At 38.1% G+C, this 26520-nt stretch overlaps 1 protein-coding gene across 1 annotated transcript; it reads right to left on the minus strand.

Moving 5' to 3' along the window:
- Window positions 1–19389: 19389 nt before the first annotated feature.
- Window positions 19390–21209, minus strand: LOC145574696 (small ribosomal subunit protein eS17-like). The gene is made up of 2 exons (XM_081632546.1): window positions 21057–21209; window positions 19390–20015 (listed from the first exon to the last, which is right to left on the minus strand). The coding sequence occupies exon 2, from the start codon at window positions 19989–19991 to the stop codon at window positions 19566–19568; it is 426 nt and encodes a 141-aa protein (XP_081488672.1). The 5' UTR covers window positions 19992–20015; window positions 21057–21209; the 3' UTR covers window positions 19390–19565.
- Between the last annotated feature and the right edge of the window lie 5311 nt (window positions 21210–26520).

The following is a 26520-nucleotide window of genomic DNA, read 5'->3' on the forward strand; positions in this document are numbered from 1 at the left end:
AAGTGGTCGAGGAAGCCTTGGTACAATTGAAAAATCATCTGCATACACTTCCTCGGCTCGTCAGCCCGCTCAAAGACGAAAAGCTATACATGTATCTGGCAATTTCAGATCACTCTTTAAGTGATGTCCTCCTTGCTGAAAGGGACATTCATCAGATCCCCGTGTATTTCATAAGCCACGTCTTGCATAATGCCAAACTGAGGTACCCACCCATCGAAAAATTTGGGCTGGCATTGTTCATTGCATCGAAAAAGCTAAGGCCATACTTCCTGGCTCATTCAATTGTGGTCTACACAGACTAACAGCTGAAGAAGCTGTTCAAAACATTGGAGGCCAGTGGCTGAATGCTTAAATGGGTCTTGAAGTTAAGAGGTTTTGATATCACGTTCGAGCCTAGGAGTAATCAAGGGGCAGGCCTTTGCTGATTTTCTAACTAAAATGACACGGTCGAACTTACAGCCGACAGGGGATCAAATTTGGAAAGTTTTCGCGGATAAAAGTGCTACAGCGACCGAATGTGGTGCTGGTATCATTTGTCAGTCTCTCGAGTGATATAAGTTTGAATATGGTATGAGATTCCAGTTTCTCAAGCCTCTAACAACGAGGCCGAGTATGAAGCCCTTCTGGCCGGCCTTAGAATGTGTAAGGAGATTGGGGCAACCAAAATTGATGCTAGTTCGGACTCCCAGCAAATAGTCAGCCAAGTTAATGGTGACTATGAGGCCAGGCAGCCGACCATGATAAAATACCTTCAGATGGTGAAAGATGAGGCCAAAGGTCTAGAGCATTTCACCCTACAACAAGTTCTCCGTTCGGAAAATCGTTAATCGGATGCACTCTCTAAGTTAGCATCCTCGGCATCATGTGATACTCTTAGATCAGTGTTTTAGGATGTAAAAGAAAAGAGGAGTATTGATGTTAAGCCCTTGCAAATTATTGACAGAAGCTCCACTTGGATGGACGGAGTGATCTCCTATCTGAAGGATGGAACACTCCCGGACGATCCCAAAGAGAGATGGCTGATGAAGAGAAGGAAGACCTGGTTCGAAATGAAGAATGGGGATTTATTCAAAAAAGCCTTTGTAAAGCTATATTTGAAGTTGTAGGGAATGATTTCAAGCATCCCACACTTGATTCCCACTGTAATCATACACTTAACTATGGTGGCGTCCAAAGGGATATTCGGGGATGAAGGTACAAATCCAACCTAAAAAAGATTGAACCTGCCTTAAATAGGCCTCTACTTTGTTCTTCTTATATTCATGTGCGCTTTTTAACTAACATACAATCAATATATTAACCCTAAACCTGTTTAATATATGTTGGTTGAATATTAATGCACAAACAAATCTATTATTAGCGATCACTTGAATTAAAATCATATTATCCTAAAAAAAATTATTAATTATCTTATTAATTGTGATTTCAAGTACAAATTCCCTTTAAACCTGCAAGGGAGGGCGTGATCAAGCAATAACAATAATATAAATCAAGCAACATAATAATAATAACAAATTATATAAATTATTCGTAAATTAATAAATAACGTGAAACAATTCGAAAATTAACAAATAACATGAATTAATTCGTTAATTAACAAATAACATAAAATAATTCGTAAATTAACAAATAACATGAAATAATTCATTAATTAACAAATTATGTTAAATTATATATATAATTGACACAACAATCATCATCATCATAATAATCTCATCAAAGCATAATATTAGCAAGATCCTAGGCATGATACTAACATGATTATTAACAAATCCAACCATGTTACTAAACAATAAAGATCAAATCTTTAGTCCTAATATGATTCTAGGTGTTTTGGGTAAAAATGCCCTGTCCATGTGGACCAATCAGAGAGGGACACGTGTCAAGCATAGGCAGGTCCATTTGGGCCAATAGCCAGCTGACACGTGTCAGCCTCAGATACTTTCCAGAATTGTGGCCTTCAAGGCCCAATTCCCAAGAACGCCGCAAAGCGACGCAACCCACCAAATGTAGGCCAAATAACCTAAGAGAGGGCACGTTCTCCAAGGATTCTATAAATAGGGAGATATTCCTCAATTTTGGGGGACCTTCAATCATTTATTACACCTATCCTACATTCTTTCACATCAGAGAGCACCTGATCTAGGAATCCAAGAAGATCTCATTTCATTTTTCGCACCTTCTCCTACTCATATTCAAGTACTAACTTGATCGTCGGAGGCAGAGCTCCAGACACCTAGAGTCTCTGTTGTTTTGCAGGTACAGGCGCGTTCGGATCAATCCTCGAGTTATAACTCTCTCGAGGGACAAAAACACCCGAAACATTTGGCGTCGTCTGTGGGGAGAGTACCTTAAGGATGGTTCAAGAGTCTGTACCGCCTCCTAACCCCAAGGCTAACCAGCCGGAGATCTTTACAGACAATGAGCATGATGATCCTCAGGTCGAAACATACATTGCCAAGGATGGCTCTCTCACTAAGCGCATCCGTCTCAGAGACACTCTGGAACAAGGTGAAACCAGGTGGGAACCAGTAGGCCCCCTGGTCAGCCGGAAGGGGAAACCCAGTAGGCCTCCTGGTCTCCGTTGTTTTTCAGGTACAGGCACAGTCGGATCAGTCCTCGAGCTGTAACTCTCCCGAGGGACAAAAACACCCAAAACACTAGGAATTAATTAAATCTAAGCATGCTTTCTATATCAAAATAATAATTAAGAAGTAATCTAACTACTTACTTTGATGCATCGTATCTCTATCTATCAAAACAATACAGACGTTAGTAACTTCAATGAAAATACTAAACAAACAATTAATTTAAATAATTGAAATAAGGATTTGGAACCAAACCCTTAGAAATTATCAACCTTCTACGCCTAGGGCAAAGGCAAATTTGAGCTTGGCTAGGTGTGTCTAAGTCTCGTGATGGAGGTATGGTGTTTGAAACGGCAAGGCTTACAAAGAGGGAAAAAGAATAAGCTTCTAGCTTTGAGAGAGAGAAGAGAATAAAATAGATGATTGTTGATGAATTACAACGGAGAAAATCGTTCCTATTTATAGAGAAAAAAGACCAAAAAAATTAGAAAAAATTCGGAATTCAAATCGGATTAAAATTCCTTTTATCGCGCGGCGATAGATTTATCGCGTCGCGATGGCTTTATCGCGGCGCAATAAAACAGTTTGTTGCGGATTGTTTTTATCATATCTTTTGATTCAGAAGTTGAAATAAGGCATATAATATGTCATTGGAAATATCTTGAAGTCTACTTTCCAACCCAATTAAAATCAGATTAAAATATTTTTTAGAATAAAATATATGATCGAAATAGTGAAAGGGTGTCAGTTTTGGATAGAGTTTTGTATTTCTTTCATATCTCTTTCATTATAACTCGGAATTAATATTATAATGTATCATTGGAAATATAATTTCATGACCTATCCAAACATTTAAGATTTGGATAAAAATTATAAGGCACAAAAATAATATCTGACTGTCTTTGAACAACTTTCATTTCGAATAGAATTAGGACTTTCAACAAGAAAAGTTTTACTCAATTTCAAGTTCTTTATCTTATCTTTTCAAAAAGGTTAATTACGATCTTTTAGAAACTTATAGAAGCTTCTAATTAATCCTAATTGGTTTAGGAATAAAATTAAGATTAATAGACCCTCTACATGATCATTGGGCCGCCCATAAAACTCATTTAAACCCAATTTAGTATTTTGACCATAACTTCCTCATTATAACTCGGAATTGGGCTTACAATATATCGTTGGAAATTTCTTTCAAGCCCCATCCAACTACACAATTATTGGACCCTGATTATGGACTATACTAAACTAGATTGGACGTTTTTCTTAAATAGGATACGAAATGAATGATTTTCGAAAATAGAAATGAATTATTTTTATTGAAAACAGAGAAATTACGAGACTCTTTCACATTTCATTTCGTTCGATAATCAATAACGTGAAAAGCACTGATCACTGGATTTTGTTTTTAGGGAGACACAATCAGGTGTCTACAGAAGCCCCCATTTTAACTGACTTTGGAGAAACGTAAGTTTCGAAAACAAAAGTCAAAGTAGCAATAGGGACGGAGAATGATTCAGAACGTTTGGCGATCCTAAATCATTCTTGTAATGTTGATACCTGTAAACTAACGTTAGTTAAACAGATAAGAGAGTTAAGAAACGCGTATCTTGCACCGTCGAGCCCACGTCTCTAAAGTAACCGATTTTGTTTGCTGCATTTTATTGTGACGACCTCCACAGTGCCTCGTGAATGCCATCGGAAGGTAACAGTGCCTCGCTATCTTCGTTTACTGTGACAATCCTCCACACCCTAGGGAATATCGTCGAAGGTGATCGTACTTTGCTGTTGTTGATGTTATGGCCGTGCTTCGTCGCTGTTAATGCTCACTCATCTCTAAACAAAAGAGCTTTCTTGAGGAATGTTCACTCGTCTCTGAACAATGGAGCTTTGGATGACATGTCCACGCATCTCTGAACAAAAGAGCTTTCTTGAGGAATCTTCACTCGTCTTTAAAGAAAAGAGCTTGAAAGGAATGTCCACGTGTCTCTTAACAAAGAGCTTCAATAGGATGCCCACGCTTCTCTGAGCAAAAGAGCTTGATTGATATGTCCACGTGTCTCTGAACAAAAGAGCTTTGATAGGATGCCCACGTGTCTCTGAGCAAAAGAACTTCAATAGAAATGTCCACACGTCCATAAATAAAAGAGCTTTGATTGAAATGTCCACGCGTCTCTGAACACAAGAGCTTTGAATGTTTGTTGAGATCGTTCGGTTGGCTGCGAACAGGAGCTTCAATGATTGGATGTATCCTGTAAAATCAAATATTGTCCAAAGACTTTGCTGGTGTTTTTCTTAGGGTTGACCTAAGCCTTGGTGTACTTGACTCATTGTGATTGCTTTGACTTGAGGTTGACTCAAGGTTTGGTATATTTGACTCATTATGATTTAGTTGACTTGAGGATGACTCAATGTATTTTGACACGTGTGTGTAGACTCAACTCGATGTGATATGACACGACATGACTCATGTGTGCATTGTATTGTGATGTGCTCGTGTGACTCGAGATGCAGAAAAAGAAAAAATATTCCGTCATTTTTTTGGAGGGTACTGACTTTCTCCCAAAAAAGAAAGACGCGAAAAGGAAGAAGTAAAGTGTTGCGGTGCATGTTGAATGAGTTTAGTCAAATGTATGTGTCGATGTTGTATCTCATTGTGTAAGGATTGTAGCGTCCTAGGCTATCCTAGTTGATGACTCGATGTTGAAAATATTTGGGTAACTTAGGCGTGGAGGCTAAGTACTTGATACTTTGTGATGTAATGATGATTATGATAGTGGGTGATTTTGATATGACAAGGCATGCTTCAAAGTTGTGTCAAGATTTCATGACAAAGGGTTCCTATGGGAAGGTTTATTTGGCCATGTATCTGTGTGAAAGTGATACTAAAGTTTGGTCACAAGGGCTAAGTGTGTGGAAAAATATTTTGAAAAGAGCCAAATGATGGTGACTCTTAGGCTGGGTAGGCTAATGATGTAGGGATCAAGCCTCCAAGTCTAGCTCTAAATGGATAGGGATGAGCATTGGAGATCTCTTGATATGATCATATATGAATGTAAATGTGAATGTGAATGCATTTTTATTACGGCCGTACCCCTAATGTGAGGTTGCCTACGTATCCGTTAGGAATTAGGCCGAACGTAGCTCTAGCCGAACCTCGCACAAGTATATGTATACCTCAAAGAGGTCTTTTTGAAGGTTTGTAACGGGGTTACACTAAAGGTTTAAAGAAGAAGGGGATAAAGGCTCAAGACCCAAAGTAAGCCCCCAAAGTGTGCAACCTTGCTTTTGAATCTTAGTATTTGTATGCTTGAGATTTCTCATTTTTGAACTCTCTTTTGTTTATATTTTGCTCGCTCTTTTTTTTCTATTGCATTTTTTTTATTATTATTTTGTTTAGATGAGTGTGAACAATCCCGATCATGCAGTCTATCACTCACTTGCATTCATGTTTCTCAGGCACGGCACCGAGCACTCGATAAGAGACGCAATATGAGACGTGTTCATAACAAAGACATTGGAACACTTGCCCTTTTTCACACTTTATTTTTTTGAAATTTTTATAACATCACTCAACATTTTGCATTTGGCAATTGTATAAGTTGCACACCATCCCATCCCAAGGTTGGGTAGATGTGGGTTGAAAAAAGAAAGGTCTATCGTTAGACGAGGCTCAAAGTGGCTCATCAAGAAAGCATTATATATTTGAAGGGTGAAGATGATATGATGTGACTACAAGGGGTGCCTCGAATCATTAGTATACCTCGTGCTTAGTTTGGCTTTTTTTTTTTAATGCAATGCAATGATCATATGTAAAGAAATAAAAGCTCATTTTATTAAAATAGAAAAGGATTAAATCTATAGAATAAATCTAAGGAAGACAAAGGGTGCCTATGCTAGATTTATCAAGGGGAGGAGAAATCAAAAAAGAAAGAAAAGCATCGTGAAATCTTGTTGTTGAATCCCGCCTCGTGTCTTGTGCTTATCATCACTCGGTTTTCTTGCCAGCTGGAGGGAATGGAAGCTTGTTTGCATCGATGAGGTCTTGAATGAGATTTTGAAACTTGCAACATTGATTTGTAGTATGACCGTTGCTTTGATGGTACTTGCAATAGAAGTTTGGGTTCCATTCAGCTGTTCTCCTTTCAGGAGGAGGATATTGCATAGGCCTAATTAGAGTGATGAGTCCCTTAGCAAGAAGTCGATCAAAGGTAATATTGTATCTCATCCCAATTGGGGTGAACTTTCTTTCTAGTTCTTTGGTCTTTAAGACATTTTTATCAATGTGACTCCTATTTTGATAGGAAAAAGCGGAAGAAGGATTGTCGTTCTTTCTACTCTTGCCATCATTGTTATTTATTTGACCTTCTTGTCGCTCGAAGGAACACGAAGGCAATTTGAATCAATAAGGTATTGAATTCGATCTTTGAGGGTGAAACACTTTTTAGTGGTATGACCATGGCCTCTATGATATTTGCAATAGGAGTTTGGATCCCAATTAGGAGACCGTTTCTCAGGTACTGGATAGTGGATTTGACCAATGGGATGAATGAGACCTCGACCATGAAAATAATCGAAAGCTTCATTATAAGTCATTCCTATTGGTGTGTATTCGTCAATGGTCCGTTTTTCCCGTGGCTTAGGAGCATCGAGTTTTTCTTTGTGTTCTTGACAGGAAGAAGAAGAGGGAAGGTGGTCGTTCTTTTCATTCTTCTAGTCCTGGTGATGATATCGTTGTTCGATGACTGACATTCGATTTGTTAGGCCTTCCACCATATTCAAGAGCATGGCAATGACATCCTGCAGTTTGTGAACGTCTTTTTTTAGACTCGTCGAGTTTTCCTTGGTATCATCTAAGAAAACTCCTTAATACTCCTCAATCATGGTCACTTCATCAATAGAGGTTATATAAACTACCTCGATCATGGGCTCACCTACGGGTGTAATAAGGAGAGAAGGATCAAAGGATATTTGATCTTCCGCGATGGCTAGAATCTCGAAAGTTTTATGTCATCGATCAGGTTTTGAATAGCTTCTTTTAGTTTCCAACACTCCTCGGTGTCATGACCCCTTCCCTGGTAGTATTTGCAGTGTTTATTAGGATCCCACTTAGGTGGCCTGGCTTCTAGAACTGGGTCTTTGATAGGTCCTATGGGCATGACTAGTCCTTTGTGGTGTAGCATTTCAAAGGCTGTCTCGTAACTCATACCAAGTGGAGTGAACACTCATTTCGACCTTTGGATTCGTTGTTTAGAGGTGTTAGTAGCATGTACTTCATTAATGGGAGAGGAAGAAAAAGTATGGTCGTTCTCCTTTCCTTTCGCATTATTGACTTTCAAAAGGTCGTCTTCAATATCAATGCCTATGTTGTAAACAGCTTTGAAGGTATTTAAATTACATTGATATTTCAAGTGCTTTTGGCATTTGTCTTGGAGATTCTTAATGAACATCCTTACAGATTCTTTTTCTGTGGAGACCTCAACCATTTTAGCAGAAGTTTCCCTCCACTTGTTGAAAAAAGAGGTGAACCCTTCGTTTTCTTTTTTATTCAACATCTCGAGTTCTCTATGGTTAGTTTCCACTTGGATATTGCACTTTTACCTTTCTATGAAAGCGTTTGTAATGGTTTCCCAAGAAGCAATCCTCTTCTTGTCTAGGGAGAAAAACCATTGTTGACTAACGGTTTCAAGAGATAATGAAAACAATGAAGGGAAGACCCTCTTATCAATTGCCTTAATATTCATTATAGTCTCAAAAGCTCTTAAATGAAAATAAGGGTTATCAGTTGGCTTAAATTTTGGGATATCATTGGCGTTGAACTTCTGAGGAAGAAGTTCCTTGTCCACTAAGACCCCTTGTGAGCTAATTCTCTTAAACTTGTAGTCGTTGGAAATTTTGCTCAGACTTTCTTCCATACGCTCAAGCTGTTGTTGCTTACTAGGATCGTTGACTTGAAGAACGAGAGTCTTCAACATCTCAATCAGATTGTTCATGTTTTGCCTTAACTCATCAGCTTCTTGTTGGGTAGCCATTTTCTTAACTTTCCTTCTTTGACGGATCGGTTTATCAAAGAGTAGTACTTGGATGAAAGTGTTGTCCTTGATTAAACGCCCTTCTCTCCTTGACCAAGTGCTGTGGAAAGGGAAGTCATGGATGTTTATTATTAATCATTTGACTCAAACTCGATTCAACATGCATGGATGGGAAAAAATCAAGGAATATGAGATGAAAGAATGTGGATGTGGAAAGCGTGAGATATGTAATGTATGGAGAGGTGATGTGGACAGGGAAGTATGGAAGAATTTAAGAATAGCATGGACCCCCAACTCAAATGACGGAAAGGACGATTCGTGCATGGACCTAAGACATGGTAATAGTGTGAAAAGATTATGTACAAAGTGTGTGCTATTGATTAGTGAGTGAGAGTGGTATGCTTGAAACTTGTGTAAGACCATAGGACTATGTGATTAGACTCAATTAAGGACTAAATATGACTTCGGTTATTAATAAATCGATTAATCAGACTTAGCGTGAAGACCTGAGCAGAACACTAGACCATCGCACAAACAATGGCACTGTCACGTCGCGATGGACACTTACGTGTCGCGGCACAGGCCAGATCTTTGCGTCATTATTAAAACGCCAATCTGAACCTGTTTCCAGTGTTCTACTTTAAAAGGGACAAGCCTATAGTCGTGCTAAGTCATGTTTAGTCAATTTATTAGAGTTTAATTACTTATATTAATTAATTAATTAATCAAGCAAAGTCCTTTAGTCATTAATCAGTTTATTTAGACTCAAACACAAGTCAAACAAACGGTTAGTGTAAACACATATAAGCTTTGCACAAGCCAAAGATGCACAAGTAGTCAAATAGTCACAATATGATGCAATGAGTTTGCAACCTAACAATGGCTCTATTTCTCTAAATTTCAAGGATTATGGTAGTCAAAGAGGGTCCATTGTTATGAGTCCGGATGCATCGTGCAGAAGCCTTACCTTTGGAAGGGTTGGCGCGTATGGATGGAACCCCGCAAGTTAAACTTGCTTCCATGGTTTGGTGAATTCATAAACTCGGATGTACCCTTCGTTGCAATGAGCGTTCAATTGGGCAAATGGAGCGTGAATTCCCAGAGGGTTATGCCCATATGTAGAACATATACGGGTTCAGAAAAGAAGGAAAACTCAATCAAATCGATCAAACAGTACTAGAACCGGTCAAAGCAAGAAGACAGATTTCTAGCTCGTTATTGGAAAAACTTGGCCCGAGAAAACAGGGACCAACGTGAGGACATGACCCTGTCGCGCTACGATACTGCTATCGCGTCGCGACAGAGCCATCGCACTGCAATGGGCTCTGTTCTCTTAGCGACAGTTCCAACATGGCTCATCAGCTTTCTGTGTTCTTAGAATTTTCCGATTTTCGCAGCATTTTTTCGATCTTGTTGTGAAAGATATTTCCCAAATTTCCTATATGTATAAAGCCTATGTTTTTGACGCATTACGGAGGCTCTATCCAATGCGGACCTTTTTATGCGTATGCCATTAATGTCAATCAAAATTACGCACATGAATACTTAGAACTTTTCGAGTCTCATTATCTCATTCTAAATTATTGCCAAAATAAATTTTAGGAATTAAAATAGAAATCCTCCCCAGTGAAGTCGCCAAAAAAATATAGGGAATTATTTCAAGCATCCCACAATTGAGCCCCACTGTGATCATACACTTAAGTGTTGTGGCGTCCAAAGGGAAAGAAGCTAGAGCAAAAGAGTCGTCAACAAGTATTAGGAACTAGTAAACCGTCCACAGGTTGAAGGTTACACCCCTTTATGATCCATAAGATCATTAACTCCAAATTGGTCCAGAACCATGACTACATATTCGAGGATGAAGGTACAAATCCAACCTAAAAGAGATTGAACCTGACCTAAATAAGTCTCTACTTTGTTCTTTTCATATTCACGTGCGCTTTATGACTAACATTGATTGAATATTAATGCACAAACAAATCTATTATTGGCGATCAGTTTAATTAAAATCATATTAGCCTAAGTAAAATTATTAATTATCTTATAAAAGCGTGATTTCAAGTACAAATTCCCTTTGAACCTGCCAAAAATGGCGTGATCAAACAATAACAATAATATATATCAAGCAACATAATAATAATAATAATAACTAATTATATAAATTATTCGTAAATTAACAAATAATGTGAAATAATTCATAAATTAACAAATAACATGAAACAACTTGTTAATTAACAAATTACATAAAACAATTTGTAAATTAACAAATAACATTAAACAATTCGTTAATAAACAAATTACGTTAAATTATATATATAATTTGACACAACAATCATCATCATCATAATAATCTCATCAAAGCATAATATTAGCAGGATGCTAAGCATGATACTAATATTACTAATAACAAATCCTAGCATGTCACTAAACAATAAAGATCAAAGGTTTAGCCCTAACATGATACTAGAAAGCAATAAAAGCATCTTAACATAATTCTAGAAATTAATAAAATCTAAGCATGCTTTCTATATCAAAATAATATTTAAGAAGTAATCTAATTACTTACTTTGATGTCTCGTCTCTCTTTCTATCAAAACAATACACATGTTAATAAATTCAATGAAAATATTAAATGAACAATTAATTTAAATAATTGAAATAGGAATTTGGGACCAAACTGTAAGCAGGATGCTAAGCATGATACTAACATAACAAAAAAGCACAATGATAAGATCAGCTCTAATTTAAAGGTCTCCCAAATAGTCAGGAATTCAAATCCTAAAACACCCTAAAAAGTGTAAAGTCCCAAGCTTTTAAACACCCTAAAAATGCTAACCTCCAAGGACTTCAATTGATTCAATTAGAGTTGAAAAGTTTTTGGGAAGAGAGAAGAAAAGTAGTATGATAGTAAGAGAACTTGAGAGATTAGGGTTTTAAGAGTGCTAGGGTTAGAATTCTGATTTTTCCGTTCCCCTTAGGGTTGAACGAAGACCCCTATTTATAGGCGTAGGAATCTAGGTTTAGGGTTCTAGAGCTGCGCCGTCAGGTGGCGCGTGCAACTCTTTGAGTCGCGCTGGGTTCCGCGCGCATCTCAGTGACTTGAACGCGCCAAGCGCGCGCAACTCACTGAGTTGCGCTCGGTGCGGTTTGCCTTATACGAAAACGCGTTTTTAAAAATTCCATAACTTTTGATTGCAAATTTGGATTAAGGCGTGTGAGATATCATTGGAAATCTCTGAATGTCTACTTTCCAATTCCATTGAAATTAGGTTAAAATCTTTTATGGATCAAAATATATGACCGTTGGAGTGCAAGGGTGTCGGTTTTAGGGCCCGGTTTAGTTTTTTTTATCATAACTTCTTCGTTTTTACTCAGAATTAGGCTTATAATATACCATTGGAAATCTCTTTGCAAGAGCTATCCATATGTATAGGTCCTGCACAGAAATTTGATGGTTGATTTATCTGATTGGCTCAATTTTTAACAATATAAGATCCATTGGATCCAATCATTGCATTTGATGCATTTTGGTCCGTTATTAATCAAGTTTAAACATGTATGAGCACGTTTTAGGCTTATTTAGTAATCGGACAAGGCTCTAAGATAACTTGGTCTCAAATATAGGTTCTAACTTACTTCATAATGCATTTCGTAGTCCATAAACACTTCAACTTTGATCTAGCATGAAGAATGGATTTTTGTAACATCATCGCACTTCCTGTCGGAACAGGAGGCCAAAAGTAGGTGTCTACACAAACCTTCAGAAATTATCAACCTTCCACATATAGGGAGAAGGCAACTTCGAGATTGGATAGGTGTGTCTAAGTCTCGTGATGGAGGTATGGTGTTTGAAAATGCAAGGCTTAGAAAGAGGGAGAAAGAATAAGCTTCTAGCTTTGAGAGAGAGAAGAGAATAGAATAGATGATTGTTGATGAATTAAAACAAAGAAAATCATTCCTATTTATAGAGAAAAATGACCGAAAATGATTAGAAAAGAGTCAGAATTCGAACCGGATTAAAATTCCTTTTATCGCGACGCGATGGCTCTATCGCGGCGCGATAAGACAATTTTTTGCGGATTTGTTTTTTACCATATATTTTGATCCACAAGTCAAAATGAGGCACTTAATATGTCGTTGGAAATATCTTGAAGTCTACTTTCCAACCCAATTAGAATCAAATTAAAATCTTCTGTAGAATAAAAGATATGGCCGAAATAGTGAAAGAGTGTCAGTTTTGGATAGAGTTTCGTATTTCTTTCATGTCTTTTTCTTTATAACTCAGAATTGATATTATAATATATCATTGAAAATATAATTTCATGAGCTATCCAACCATCTAAGATTTGGATAAAAATTATAAGGTACAAAAATAATATCTGACTGTCTTTGAACGTCTTTCATTTCGAATAGAATTAGGACTTTCAAAAAGAGAAGTTTTATTCAATTTCAAATTCTTTATCTTATCTTTTCAAAGGATAATTGTATCTTTTAGAAACTTATAGAAGATTTTAATTAATCCTAATTGGTTTAGGAATATAATTAAGATTAATGGATCCTCTACATGATCATTGGGCCGCCCATAAAACTCATTTAAGCCTAGTTTAGTATTTTGACTATAACTTCCTCATTATAACTCGGAATTAGGCTTATAATATATCGTTGGAAAGGTCTTTTTAAGCCCCATCCAACTACACAATTATTGGACCCTGATTATGGACTACAAGAAAATGGATTGGACGTTTTTCATAAATAGGATACGAAATGAATGATTTTCGAAAACAGAAATGAATTATTTTTATTATAAACAGAGAAAATACGAGACTCTTTCACATTTCACTTCATTCGATAATCAATGACGTGAAAGTACTCATCACTAGGTTTGGTTTTTTGGGAGACACAATCAGGTTAGGCTCCTCTACCTTCTTGATTTGGGCCCAAGCCTTTTTTATTTTCTCGTTCTCCTTGTCCTTCCACTCTTAGAAGGCATTGAGTCGAAAGAAGAGCTACATTCGAACGAAGAAAGGTTAGCAAACATGAAAAGTGGGAAATATTCTAAGTATATAATCAAAAGCGGTCGCGTAAGCCGAAAAGAAAACTACCTCGACACCGCAATTGATCATGGGGTCGAGAAAGCTATATTAATCCCGCGGAACTTGTCCCACTGCTCTTAAGGGACGGCCCGCCGCATGGCCTCCCTCATAGCCTTTCGGTCTGCGCCCGTAAGCGACTGGCCGGGTAACTTCATATTCATCTCCTCGGCAATATCTGCACACGGCCAAGAAACGGGTTAGAGTGAACAAAATAAGTTCGCAAAAAGTACAAATAAAACTAAGCCAAGAACTCAACTTACCATTCGAGAAAGATAGTGGGGTGGGAAGGTTGAAAGAAGGAGGAGGTAGAGGTTCGTCCTCTTCTCCGTCCTTACGACCGAGTTGATCTTCGGCCGATTGAGAGGAAGCCGTATGCCAATCAAATTTTTTCATTAACTCGACATGCGGAGTCGAGATCGGGTCGGTCAGCTTTGCCGGGGACAACTTACCCCCATCGTCCACATGGACTTACTTCTCATGGATCGACTCAGCAGTCGGATCCACGGACTTGGAGGCCCCGCTAGATGACAATCGGGGTGGCTCTCCTTTAGACTGCTTTGAAACAGTCCACGGCGTGGTCTTAGCCGCCTAGGTGGAAGACGTCACTTTCGTGGCGGTAGACATCTTAGAGTTGGATGACTTTCCATCTTTTGAATTAGAGGCCGGCTGCTTCCTCTTCGACCTTGGAGTAGGAGTAGCCAACTGAAAGAAAGCAATTTTAAAGTTAAGAGAAGCTGAAATCAAGCGTCAAAGCGTATGTAGGAAGGAAGCCCTTTCCAAATTAAAGACCCAACCTGAACAGAGGACCAACAAGGATCGTCCGAGTCAAACTAGGAAGGACTCCTCTTCCAGCCTGCCAGCTCGGCACAAAAAAATAATAAATAAATAAATAAATAATACGCGAACGGCCAGTACCTCCTTGGTCTGCTCGTACAGCTACTGTCGAGCCTTGTACCGAGCTAATCTAGCTCGGACATGTCCACTTCCCCCTTTTGCTCTGTGTCTAGCATGGCTAGTGCTTTGTCTGCATAAGAAAAAGGAAAAAAGTTAGAAAAAATTTGACATAATTTACATGCAAGTGGCAAAGGTGCGAGTTTCCACCTTAGGGAAGGTTTCGATATAGGTCGCATGCCGACATAAATAATAGGTCCCTGAGCCAGCTGGACAAGGGAATCCAGTTCTTTGGAACGGTCACCGACTTGCAGTCCCTAATCACCCCCTTGACTCCAAAATACTCAAGTTGGTACGCATAGTCAGGGTGGACGGGTGGCTTGTAGGGTCGGTGTGGCCCTCGGCCGAGCTGGATGGGTTTAACATTAAACTAATTCATCCGCAAGTTGAATTCCACGTTCTTTGTCTCAATGTGGTAGAAATGGTTCTTCCAGTCGCGCCACTTAGATGGCCTGCCCATCACCACTAGGTAGTCCTTAATGGTGCTCAGTATGAACCAGTCGTCCGTCCTCGAGTCCAAGCGGACCATAGAGTGCATCTCACAAAAAACTGGGACGTCCGGCTTAAAGCCCCGCCGAATGCACGTCACCAAATACCCAAAGATGTTCAACCAACTGTTCGGCATCAGTTGGAAAAGAGCAATGTCATACTCGTCCAGGAGCTAATGGACGAACGGGTGTAGAGGGAAGCAGAGTCCTACTTCTAGGGCAACGCAGTAAACGCTGAAAGATTGCTGACGCGGCAGCTCTTCCTCCCAGACGGCACAGAGTGGGAGCGCTTCGGCGCCTTGAGTTCATATACTTCTCCCAGCATGAGGAAACTCTTGAACTCTTCCAGGCCGTATCACCAACTTGATAGGCGTACGGATCCTTAAAATTGTCCGCATTGGTCTCCTCGCCCGCCTCCTCGACCTTTTGATTCTCCACCTCCCCTTCACCAGGGTGAGGGGCGGCCCCAAATTCTGAGATAGCATTGTGTCCAGTTTAGCAGCCTCAGCCGAGCTCCTAGTCTTGGAGCCCTGGCCGCCTTCGAAGTTGGGGACGCCCTCTAGTATTAAGGGCCCTTTGTCCTTATCCTTCCTCCTAGTGTCCGCCTGATTTCCAGGAGGAGGAACGCTGCGAAAGGGCAGGTCGGCCGGTTCAGCAATTACTATGCCTGTCCTAGGCCTGGCCGACCTGGTAGTTTGTGATGGGGGTTGTTCAGAAATTCAGACGGACACCCTAATATCCGCCTGAGAAGAAGATCGATATTCTTTTAAGGACTGCAACTCGGCCGGATCTATGATTGAGTTGGCGAATTGAGGAAAGCGAATACCCGAAGTCTGCTCGGACGCTTACCTAGTAGAAGAGACGCCTTGCCTCCTTTGGCGCTCTTCGAATGAGGCGGTCACGTCGACCACCGAACATTCGCTGCCACTGACCGTGGCGGTATTTGTGTTTGTGTTTGTGGTGGCGTTTGCGGTTTCCCCGTCCGTGTTACTCGGATCATAGGGGACCCTTGGGTTTACCAGACTGCCGTCTGTATTTCTCGTGGCGTACTTATTGTACGTCTGCATGGTCCATGCCTTTTGCGACTGCAGGGACATAAAAGAATAGGTGGAAGTGAGTTGGTACGCACTAAAAATGGACCCACTCCACGAGGGAGACAACTCGTGCCCGTCCACTCTAGACTCCTCAGTCCCAGGCCCAGGCGAACGGCCGACCTCATGAGGAGAAACAGACGAAGCCGAGTGTTGAGCCAGATTTTAAAATAAAAATGAAAAACAAAGCAAAGTATAAGAAAAAGTAAAATGGCAGGCGGTTACCTTCGTCCGTGCAGAAAACTTGGAGAAGGCTGGAAAGTCTTGAAGGTTGACCGGAAAACTTAAAAACTTTGACCGGAAACCTCAAATGCACGATGGAGCTCTCGAATATTTAGGGAGCAATCACTTTCTCTCTCCAAAAAGCTCTGACTTCTCTCTAAAATTCTCAAAGTTCCAAAGTAACAAAATGAAGTCAAACATCCTATATTTATAGGCTGAATTTATGAGGGAAAACGGTAAATCCGTCTTTCTCGCCCAAGAATTCGAACGGTTACTTCAAATATTTAAAAAATAATTCCATCATTCTAAACGGAAGAGGATGCGACCGGGCTAACGGCGCGTCAAAATAGACAGCCAGGTCAACGGAATTCAAACCGCCACCCCGAAATCTAGGGCGACAGGTGTCCTCCCCAAAGGACAGTCGGCATGTTCCATCTATTCGACCTCAAGACCCAGAAATGTCCCCTAGAGGAATTTCAGGCGAAATAAACAAAGCGTCCGGCCCAAGGGAGGAATCCCCTGTTAAGACGGACGGTACTTTCCGCATACCAAAGAAATGCTCAAAACTCTTACGAATACTCAGACATATCTGGACGAGTAGAGATCAGAGCAGGCGGCCCATAAAGTACGAGTCACCCCCTCTAAGGGACAAATGTTTAGGGTAAAAATTACCCTCAAAACATAGACCAATCCCATAGTGACACGTAGCCCTATCAAAGGGAGACACATGTCCCTATAGGAAGATGACGCGTATGCAAGCCCTACAAAGAGCACCTGAAAAAGAGAGAAAAGGGCCTCCTTACATCAAGAGGCCCAAATCCCGAGAAAGCCGCAAAAACGGCGCCCTTATCAGGACACGTGTCCAAACCTAATTGCGCCGCCAATCAGAACACGTCATTCTAGGGTAACAACACTAATAGGGCACAATTCCCCACCTCTATAAATACCCCAATCATTTATGATGGGAGGGGTGGATTGTGACATAACATTCAATAGAGCATTAAAACAGCTCAAACTTCTCTCTACTTTCTCTCTCTAGCCTTTCCGTTTACCGGTTACTAACTTGACCATCGGAGGCGAATATTCCGGTAACGGGATATTTGCATTTTGCAGGTGTCCGGGCCGTCTATGTAGAGAGCGCAACCAGTGTCCCATAAGAAATCACAAAAATACCCGAAATAGTATCGAAACCAATGTGACATAGAGGTCACAAGTAGGGGTGAGCAAAAATTCCGGGTACCCGGAATTGGAACTGGAACCGGCGGATCCGAAATTGGAATTGGACTTGGTTGTTCCAATTCCGGGTAATAATTTAAGGATCCGGTTGCAACTGGTTCCAATTCCAATTCTCAATTTTTTGAAATCGAAACCAGCTGAGTACTCGGTTACCCGTCATATATTGAACTAAATATATTTTAAAAAAACAAAAATATGTTGAATGTAACTAATTAGTAAAATTAAAAAATTAATTTTAATATTCAACATAAATAAAATAGCTTAATGCATATAAAAATATAAGTATTAAACAGTAAAAGTGAAACTAAACCAAAAAAAATATTATAATTTGTATTATATTTTAAAACTTATGTATATAAGTGGGTACCCGGAACCGGAACTGGTACCCGGTGGAACCAATTCCAAATCCTAAATTTTAGGACCCGGTTATACCGGTTCCAAATTTTAGGACCCGGTCCCAACCAACTCCAGGTCCGGATCCTAAATTTTGACCAGGTACCCGGTTTGCTCACCCTTAGTCACAAGTTCGAATCTCATTCACCCCTGCTTCAAAGTGGAATTAATTTGCGCCGGGTGTGAGAGGGCCTCAACCATCAGCTTAAGCTGATCACGGATTCGAATCTCATCCACCCCTTCTTCACAGTGGAATTAATTCGCACCAGGTATGGGTGAGCCTGTGTTGCATCCACATTTCAAGGCCAAAAGACCTTTCATGTGAAGGGGAGTGATAGAGTATAAAACATATTCTTAAGACTCAACCATCATTTTAAGTTTTTGGTTGAGATGGCCCTTTAACAGTTAGGGCTTATTCACTTCAACTTAATTTCAATTATTCACTTCAGCTGCTAATTTCCTTCTCTCATATTCATTTCAGCTCTATTCAGCTCAGTAAATGCGAACAAGCTTTTAGTTTATATTTTTACCATAATTCTCTCACTTATAAAATTATAATCTATACACACGAACTATTCATAGAGAGAATTTACAAACCACGCCTATTATTTAACTCATCACACTTTTTATGTAGATGAAGGAATAGGATCTTTCAACCTAATGTATTTGGTCTAGTAAAAAGGAAAGCACTTTCTAATCATGAGATTAGAGGTTCAATTCCCATTAGTGACAATTAAGGAAATGAGATTCCCTTACCTTCCCCCCACTCTCCAAATTGTCTAGCCCGTTAACCTAGACCAATTTGACCCATTAGGGGTTCTGACCCGATAAGGCCCGTCATCTCTAATATATGATGACATTTTTTCATATTAATAGCTCAACTCATTTAAATATACGTACGAACCGTTATGAGAACCGGTCATAACAAGGATTAGTGGTGTCAATTTTAGATGAGTAAACCGGTCATAACCACGCATCTACCAATGTATACCAACGTTGTTTAAAAAGAATAAGTTTAGATGAGTAAAAGATCCAACAATTCTCTTAACCACAAACATGTTCAACATAAGATGTGTACAGAGTGTAAATTGAAAGGCGTTGTGTCAGATATTTAATCCTACACAAAGAAACACGTTTAACCGGCTTCTTAACTCAGTTCGGAGTAGCAAAAATTTACTTTCATTCAAATCAGTTATGCTTAAACCTTTCGCTCTTGACCCCCAACAACTTAGTCCGTAGGAACAAAACACAGGAAACGGGGTAGCTTGACAATATAAAATAAACTCCAGTACTCAAAGTATCCACCAAAAAACTGTATGACAATATTAGTGCAAGTCTTACTAACATCAGCACTTTGTCCTACAAGACAAAATTGAAAATTTTGCAGACATCTAAGAAACAGAGAAATGAGCCCACACAAGGGCAGCTTCAAACCTATTAGTTCTTGCACAACACATAAATAAACTCAATAGCCCTAGAACCTCCTCGGGCCTCCAGTTCCCCTGCTGAAGACTGGGGCAGGGGCCATATCCTCTGGCTCGGCCTTGGTGATTCCAGGAAGGTCAGACATACCAAGAGCAGCAAGCATATCAATGGTCTCTGGATCAACTTTGATGACATCAACCTTGATAGCAGACTCAGCAGGCACAAAGTCCATACGCCTTTCACGCTCCTCCTCTTGCAATTTCAAAGAAATTCCACGAACAGGGCCCTTTTGAATTCTCTTCATGAGATGAGTGGAAAATCCAGCAATCTTGTTACGCAGACGCTTTGATGGAATAATGGCAACCTCTTCCAAGACCTTCTTGTTGGTATGGAAATCCAATGTCATTCGAGAATAATACTTCTCAATGACTTGGCGAGAAGACTTCTTCACAGTTTTTGTACGGACACGACCCATCTTAGTAGCTTAAAATGAACTTGCCTGTATCAGCAATACATGAGCTAAGTTAACTTACTTGCAACAAACAGAAAAGAAGCAACAAGATCTCAATCAATTAGAACAATCCATTTTAACATCACAATTCCAAAGCAAATTTCTTTACTCTACCCATATCAAGAAGCAAAGGGACCAAGTAACCAAACACAATCAGCGGCAATGACTCTTACTAATCAATTCGTAAACTTAGCCAATTTTGAGAAAAGCTGTCCAATTCACATGAACTTTAATAGAGTATTCATAAGCCAAAACTGGTTTTCCATACCGTGCAAATGAATTATTTCTTCTACAATGATTACCGGGAATGACACACTACTACTCCTAATCCCTCCCATTTTATCTTACTATCCTCTTTCCCTTTCTCATACCCTCCTTTCCAATTCTCCGTTCTCCTTTCATTCTAATTCATTTAACCAGGCATAAAACAATCATCCACAACTTTTCACACCAAATTTCCATTCAAATACTGTCTTTATAGTCAATACACTTCTCTTCTAAATTATTTCCCATTTAAATCAAACACATCCTACTATAAAATACAATTTATTTCCGATGTATTCCCGACTAACTTACAATCAGAATAATAAGAAACACCAAATCATTCTAATAAGTTACTGTAGTTAACTGCAAACAGCAAACTATATGCATTATCATCTAAAGTGAAAAGCAGCTAACCATTTGAATCTCTAAATACTATAAATAGAGCTGAAGATTACAATAAACTGCTAAAAATAATTGAATATCACACTAAATTTAAAAGCAAAAATCAAGCGTTTCAATAGCATCACATATCCCAAAACCTAACACAAATCACCATATAATACACCATTACAAATCAAAAACACGAGTAACCCAATTGAAAGCAAAACTAAACAAATAAAACCCAAATCTCAAATTTTGAAAATTTTCCAAATTCTAATCAATAACCGGTTCACTTAATTTTTCGCAAAATAGAACGGAACAAGTAATTAAACAAAATCAATGTGAAACTATCAGCAACAGAATATGAAAGGAGAGAGAAATTACCTGAAGATAAACGAAGGAGGGAAAGAGCACAAGGACTCTGGTGCGGCTGCTGTTGCTGGTAGAATGAAATGGGTGCTCGGAAGAGAAAAAGAAAGTGAAGAACTAAATATTAGGGTTTTGGAATACTACTGTTTTTAGGTTAGGGCATTTTTTTATTTTTTTTTATTTTTTATATTTGGTGTTCATTTAATGGACTGTAATTCATCTCTTTTTGGGCTTTTGGGCTGTTTAGTTTGGGATTACTAAGATTTGATTTTTTTATTGGTGAAAGTGTTTGGGTCCATTTTTGTACAAGAGAGATTTTATTGAAGCAATCTCTAGATTGGTGTATAAAAACTGGATTGGTTTTTTTGTTTTTTTTGTTTTGTATTGAATAGATTCAATCACCCACCAACATCAGAGCCATTGATTTTCACGCACCCTATTTCAATATCCATACACTTCATTGGTTATCCTAAACAAGTTTGTTGGCGATTACAATGAGAGAACACTAAACTAAATTCATTTTACTATAAGTATTTGGAAGTTATCCCATGACTCCTAAGCGTTCAGCACGTAAAGGAACTAATCAGAAAGATGTTCATCTGAACACAATCCTGAAATCATACTAAAGGATCGGCAAGATCACTAAAGGATCAGCAAGATCTAGAAAATCAACTTCAAACAAACTATGTTGCACACTCTTCTAAACAGCTCGATCCTCAAACACAAAGGCAAGAGAAGTTATCTCTCTACGGAAGAGAAAGTCATTCTCATACTAGAAATTTACTCAAAACAATATATGCGAGATATATAGATATTGTCAAATGTAATTGAAGATTTAAAAGAAAGTAATAGAGAGCACTTTGGTTATTTCTATCGTGTCATGGTGGAAGAAACCGCAAGAGTCATAATTGTTGAATTAAGGAATTTTGGATCTAATTCTCAATAGGCGGTTACCAGACAAGATAATCGTAAATATAAATGAGACTCTGAACGCTACTAATGTGGCTAGATCCAAGAGTATAGCAACCGAAATAGCTACAACTTACAAGACTATAGCCTTTAATGGAGAAACATAACCAACGAAATGAAAAGTTGATGAGTGTTTTAAAAGCCAATGGGATTACTAAAGCAAATCAATGGGAAAATATTCTTCTAGGATACCCTTGATTAGATAACGTGACAAAATCTCATGTCAATCCGCCTCCTCGATCAATGCCAAGAAGCATCCTTCGAGTCAGACTAAAGTTGTAATGGGAAGAATATTTGTGTATTTTTGAAGTGAATTTCAAGTGAGTAGGGCGCATTACATATATAGGTTTGAAACACATATTGATGCATGGATCATAGAGTGCACAAGCTTTGATGAAGCTCACATGCTAAAATTAGAAAGATAGAGAGTACATTCAGTGAAGCACATGTAATTAAATAGTGGGGTAAATTAGAACCATTAACAAGCAGCATGGTTTAATTTTTTGGCTACTAATTTGGTGGGGTGATACAATCCATACAACTACGTTTATACAATAATTACAGTAGACATCTAATTGTGTCTCCCTAAAAACCGAACCCAGTGATGAATATCTTTCACGTCATTTGATTATCGAACGAGGTGAAATGTGAAAGAGTCTCGTGATGCACCTGTCTTTAATAAAAATACTTCTTTCTGTTTTCGAAAATATTTCTTTTCGTACCTTATTTATGGAAAACGTCTAATCCAATTTAGTTTGGTCCATAATATGAGTCCAATAACAATGTAGTTGGATAGGGTTTGAAAAGAGCTTTCTAACGATAAATTATAAGCCAAATTCTGATGAATAATGAGGAAGTTATGGCTAAATACTAAATTGGGCCCAAAATGGTTTTATATGGCCCAATGATCAAGTGGAGGGCCCATTAATTGTCATTCCTAAATTTATTAGGAGTTACTTTAATTTTCTAGATTAATCTAGAAGGTTATTTTAAATTCTAATAGAGTTAGGATTAATAATTATATTTTTAATATTATTTAAAAAAGATAAGGAATTTAATTTGAGATAAAACAAGTGTTTTAGAAGATAAAACTGATTTCAAATTAAGATAATCACGGAGTCTAATTCCCTAATTATATTAGGGAAAGGACTCCATACAGGATTTTTATCCTGGTCGAGCCATCGCGCTGCAGAAAGTCTATCGTGCCGCGATAAGCCTATCGCATTGCGATAGGATCTGTTTTACTTCGAGTCAAATTCTGACTCTTTTCGAAGTGTTCCGTATGTTTTCTCTATAAATAGGGTCGTATTTCCCCGTTTTCAATCATCAACAATCATCTAATTCTTTCAATCTTTAAGCTAGAAGCTTGTTCCTTCTCCCTCTTTCTAAGCCTAGCCTTTTCAAAATACAAAATTCACGAGTCTTAGACACACATAGCCAAGCTCGAAGTTGCCTTTCACCCTAGACGTGAAAGGTTGATAATTTCTGAGGGTTTGGTCCCAAATTTCTATTTCAATTATTTAAATTAATTGTTTGATTTAATATCTTCCTTGAAGTTACTAATGTGTGTATTGTTTTGATATAAAGAGATACGAGGCAACAAAGTAAGTTGTTTTTATTGTTATTTATCTTTAGAAAGCATGCTTATATTATTTTAATTCCTAGTATCATGTTAGGACGTTATTTATTGCTTTCTAGTATCATGTTTAGGTTGCTTCCTATTTTCTTCTATCATGTTAGTATCATGTTAGGGTTAAAGATTTGATCTTTATTGTTTAGTGACATGCTAGGATTTGTTATTAATCTTGTTAGTATCATGCCTAGGATCTTGCTATTATTATGCTTTGTTGATATTATTATGACTATGATGATTTGTTGTGTCAATATATTATTATGTTGCTTGGTATATATTATTGTTATTGCTTGATCACGCCCTCTCTTGCAGGATTAAAGGGAATTTTTATTTGAAATCATGCTTAATAAGATAATTAATAATTTTATTTAGATTAATGTGATTTTAATTCAAGTGATCGCCAATAATAGTTTTGTTTGTGCATTGATATTCAACTACATAGATTAAACAAGTTTAGGGTTAATATATTGCTTGTATGTTAGTCAGAAAGCGCACATGACTATGAGAAGAATAAAGTAGAGGCCTATTTTAGGGCAGGTTCAATCTTTTTTAGGTTGGATTTGTACCTTCATCCCCGAATATCCAGTCATGGTTCCAGATCACTATGGAGTTAGCGATCTCCTGGATCGTGAAGAGGTGTAACCTTCACCCTGTGAACGGTTTACAAGTTCCTAAAACTTGTTAGTGACTCTTTTGCTCTAACTTCCTCCCCTTTGGACGCCACCATACTTAAGTGTAAGATCACAGTGGGGCTCAAGTGTGGAATACTTGAAATATTCCCTACAATTACTATCCTACTTAACCATATCACATAAATGCTTATTAAAGAGCATATAACATTTTGACCTTAAAATAACCAATTAGCTAAAATACTAAAGTATACATATATATTATATCATGTATACTATACATTATTTATTAGAAAAAGTTTACAAGAATGAGACAAACTTTGGGTGGTCTTCTTTAAACAAGACAAACTTTAAAATTTTCCAGTACAAGATAAACTTTGATATGTATTTTTTTTTTTAATAAAAAAAACAAGAAAATTTACTGGCTACATGTTGAATAGGTCACCCTTTTATATTTATTTTTTGTATTTTTGTAGAATATATATTTTGTATTATGTTGTGTTTATTTTTTATTTAGATTAATTTTTAATTGATTTTAACTTCTTTTAAAATATAAAATTATTATTTTACTTTTAATGATTTTAAAAAAATAACCAACCCCAAAAAACCCAGCAACCCTGAAATCCATCCCACCACCCCGCGAACCTCACTACCCACCTACAATCCCACCCACAAACCACACTGCTGGCGGGGTTCATCAGTGAGAGTTGGGGTTGGTGGATGGATAGGGTGGTGGGATGAGATTGTGATTTAATTTTCTTATTATATTTTTAGAAATAATAATTATAATAATAATGTATTTTTATCGGTAATAATAATACTAATAATAGTAGTAATAATAATAATAATAATAACAATAATAATAATAATAATAATAATAATAATAATGTGTTTTTGTCGGAAACTATCAAATAAAACATAGCTAGATTTTGTGATAAATTACCTAATAAAAAATGTTGTTGTAAAGAAATTGTCAAATAAAAGGCAAAATGTTGGCCGAATTTCCACCGTCGACCTATTTTTTCGCTGTTGACCAACCTCAAACATCCCCGAAACCGTCCTCTCTTGCAGGATTAAAGGGAATTTGTATTTAAAATCACGCTTAATAAGATAATTAATAATTTTATTTAGTTTAATGTGATTTTAATTCAAGTGATCGCCAATAATAGTTTTGTTTGTGCATTAATATTCAACTAACATAGACTAAACAGGTTTAGGGTTAATATATTGATTGTATGTTAGCCAGAAAGCGCACATGAATATGAGAAGAATAAAGTAGAGGTCTATTTTAGGGCAGGTTCAATCTCTTTTAGGTTGGATTTGTACCTTCATCCCCGAATATCCAGTCATGGTTCCAGACCACTATGGAGTTAGCGATCTCCGTGATCGTGAAGGGGTGTAACCTTCACCCCGTGAACGGTTTACAAGTTCCTAAAACTTGTTGGCGACTCTTTTGCTCTAACTTCCTTCCCTTTGGACGCCACCATACTTAAATGTATGATCACAGTGAGGCTCAAGTGTGGGATGCTTGAAATATTCCCTACAGTTTTTTTGGCGACTCCACTGGGGAGGATTTCTATTTTAATTCCTAAAATTTATTTTGGAATGATTTAGAATGAGTGGATGAGACTTAAAAAGTTCTAAGTATTCATGTGCGTAATTTTGATTGACATTATTGACATAAGCATAAAAAAGGTCCGCATTGGATAGACCATCCGTAATGCGTCAAAAACATAGGCTTTTTTACATGTAGGAAATTTGGAAAATATCTTTCACAGCTAGAATTGAAAAAACGCTGCGAAAACTGGAAAATTCTAAGAACAAAAGAGAGTTGCTGAGGCATGTAGGAATTGGCGATGAGAAAACAGTGACCATCGCAGTGCGATGGCTCTATCGCGACGCGATAGCAATATCGTGGCGCGACGGGGCTATATTCTCGCGATGGTCCCTGTTGTCTCGCGCTGAGTTCTTCCAATACCGAGCCAGAAATCTGCGTTCTTGCTTTGACCAGTTTTAGTACTGTTTGCTCGGTTTTAATTCCTGATTGAGTTTTTCTCACTTTTCTAAACCCATATGTGTTCTACATATGGCCATAACCCTCTGGGAATTCATGCTCCATCTACCCAATCGAACGCTCATTGCACGAAGGGTACATCCGAGTTTGTGAATTCATCAAACCATGGAAACAAGTTTAACTTGTGAGGTCTCATCCATACGCGCCAACCCTTCCAAAGTTAAGGCTTCCGCG

This window comes from Chenopodium album, chromosome 13 (assembly GCF_948465745.1).
Source record: "Chenopodium album chromosome 13, dcCheAlbu1.1, whole genome shotgun sequence".
In the NCBI taxonomy this organism is placed as follows: Eukaryota; Viridiplantae; Streptophyta; class Magnoliopsida; order Caryophyllales; family Amaranthaceae; genus Chenopodium; species Chenopodium album.

Excerpts from the sequence above, each read along its gene's own strand:
- LOC145574696 (XM_081632546.1), bottom strand. The coding sequence starts at position 19,991 with ATGGGTCGTGTCCGTACAAAAACTGTGAAGAAGTCTTCTCGCCAAGTC.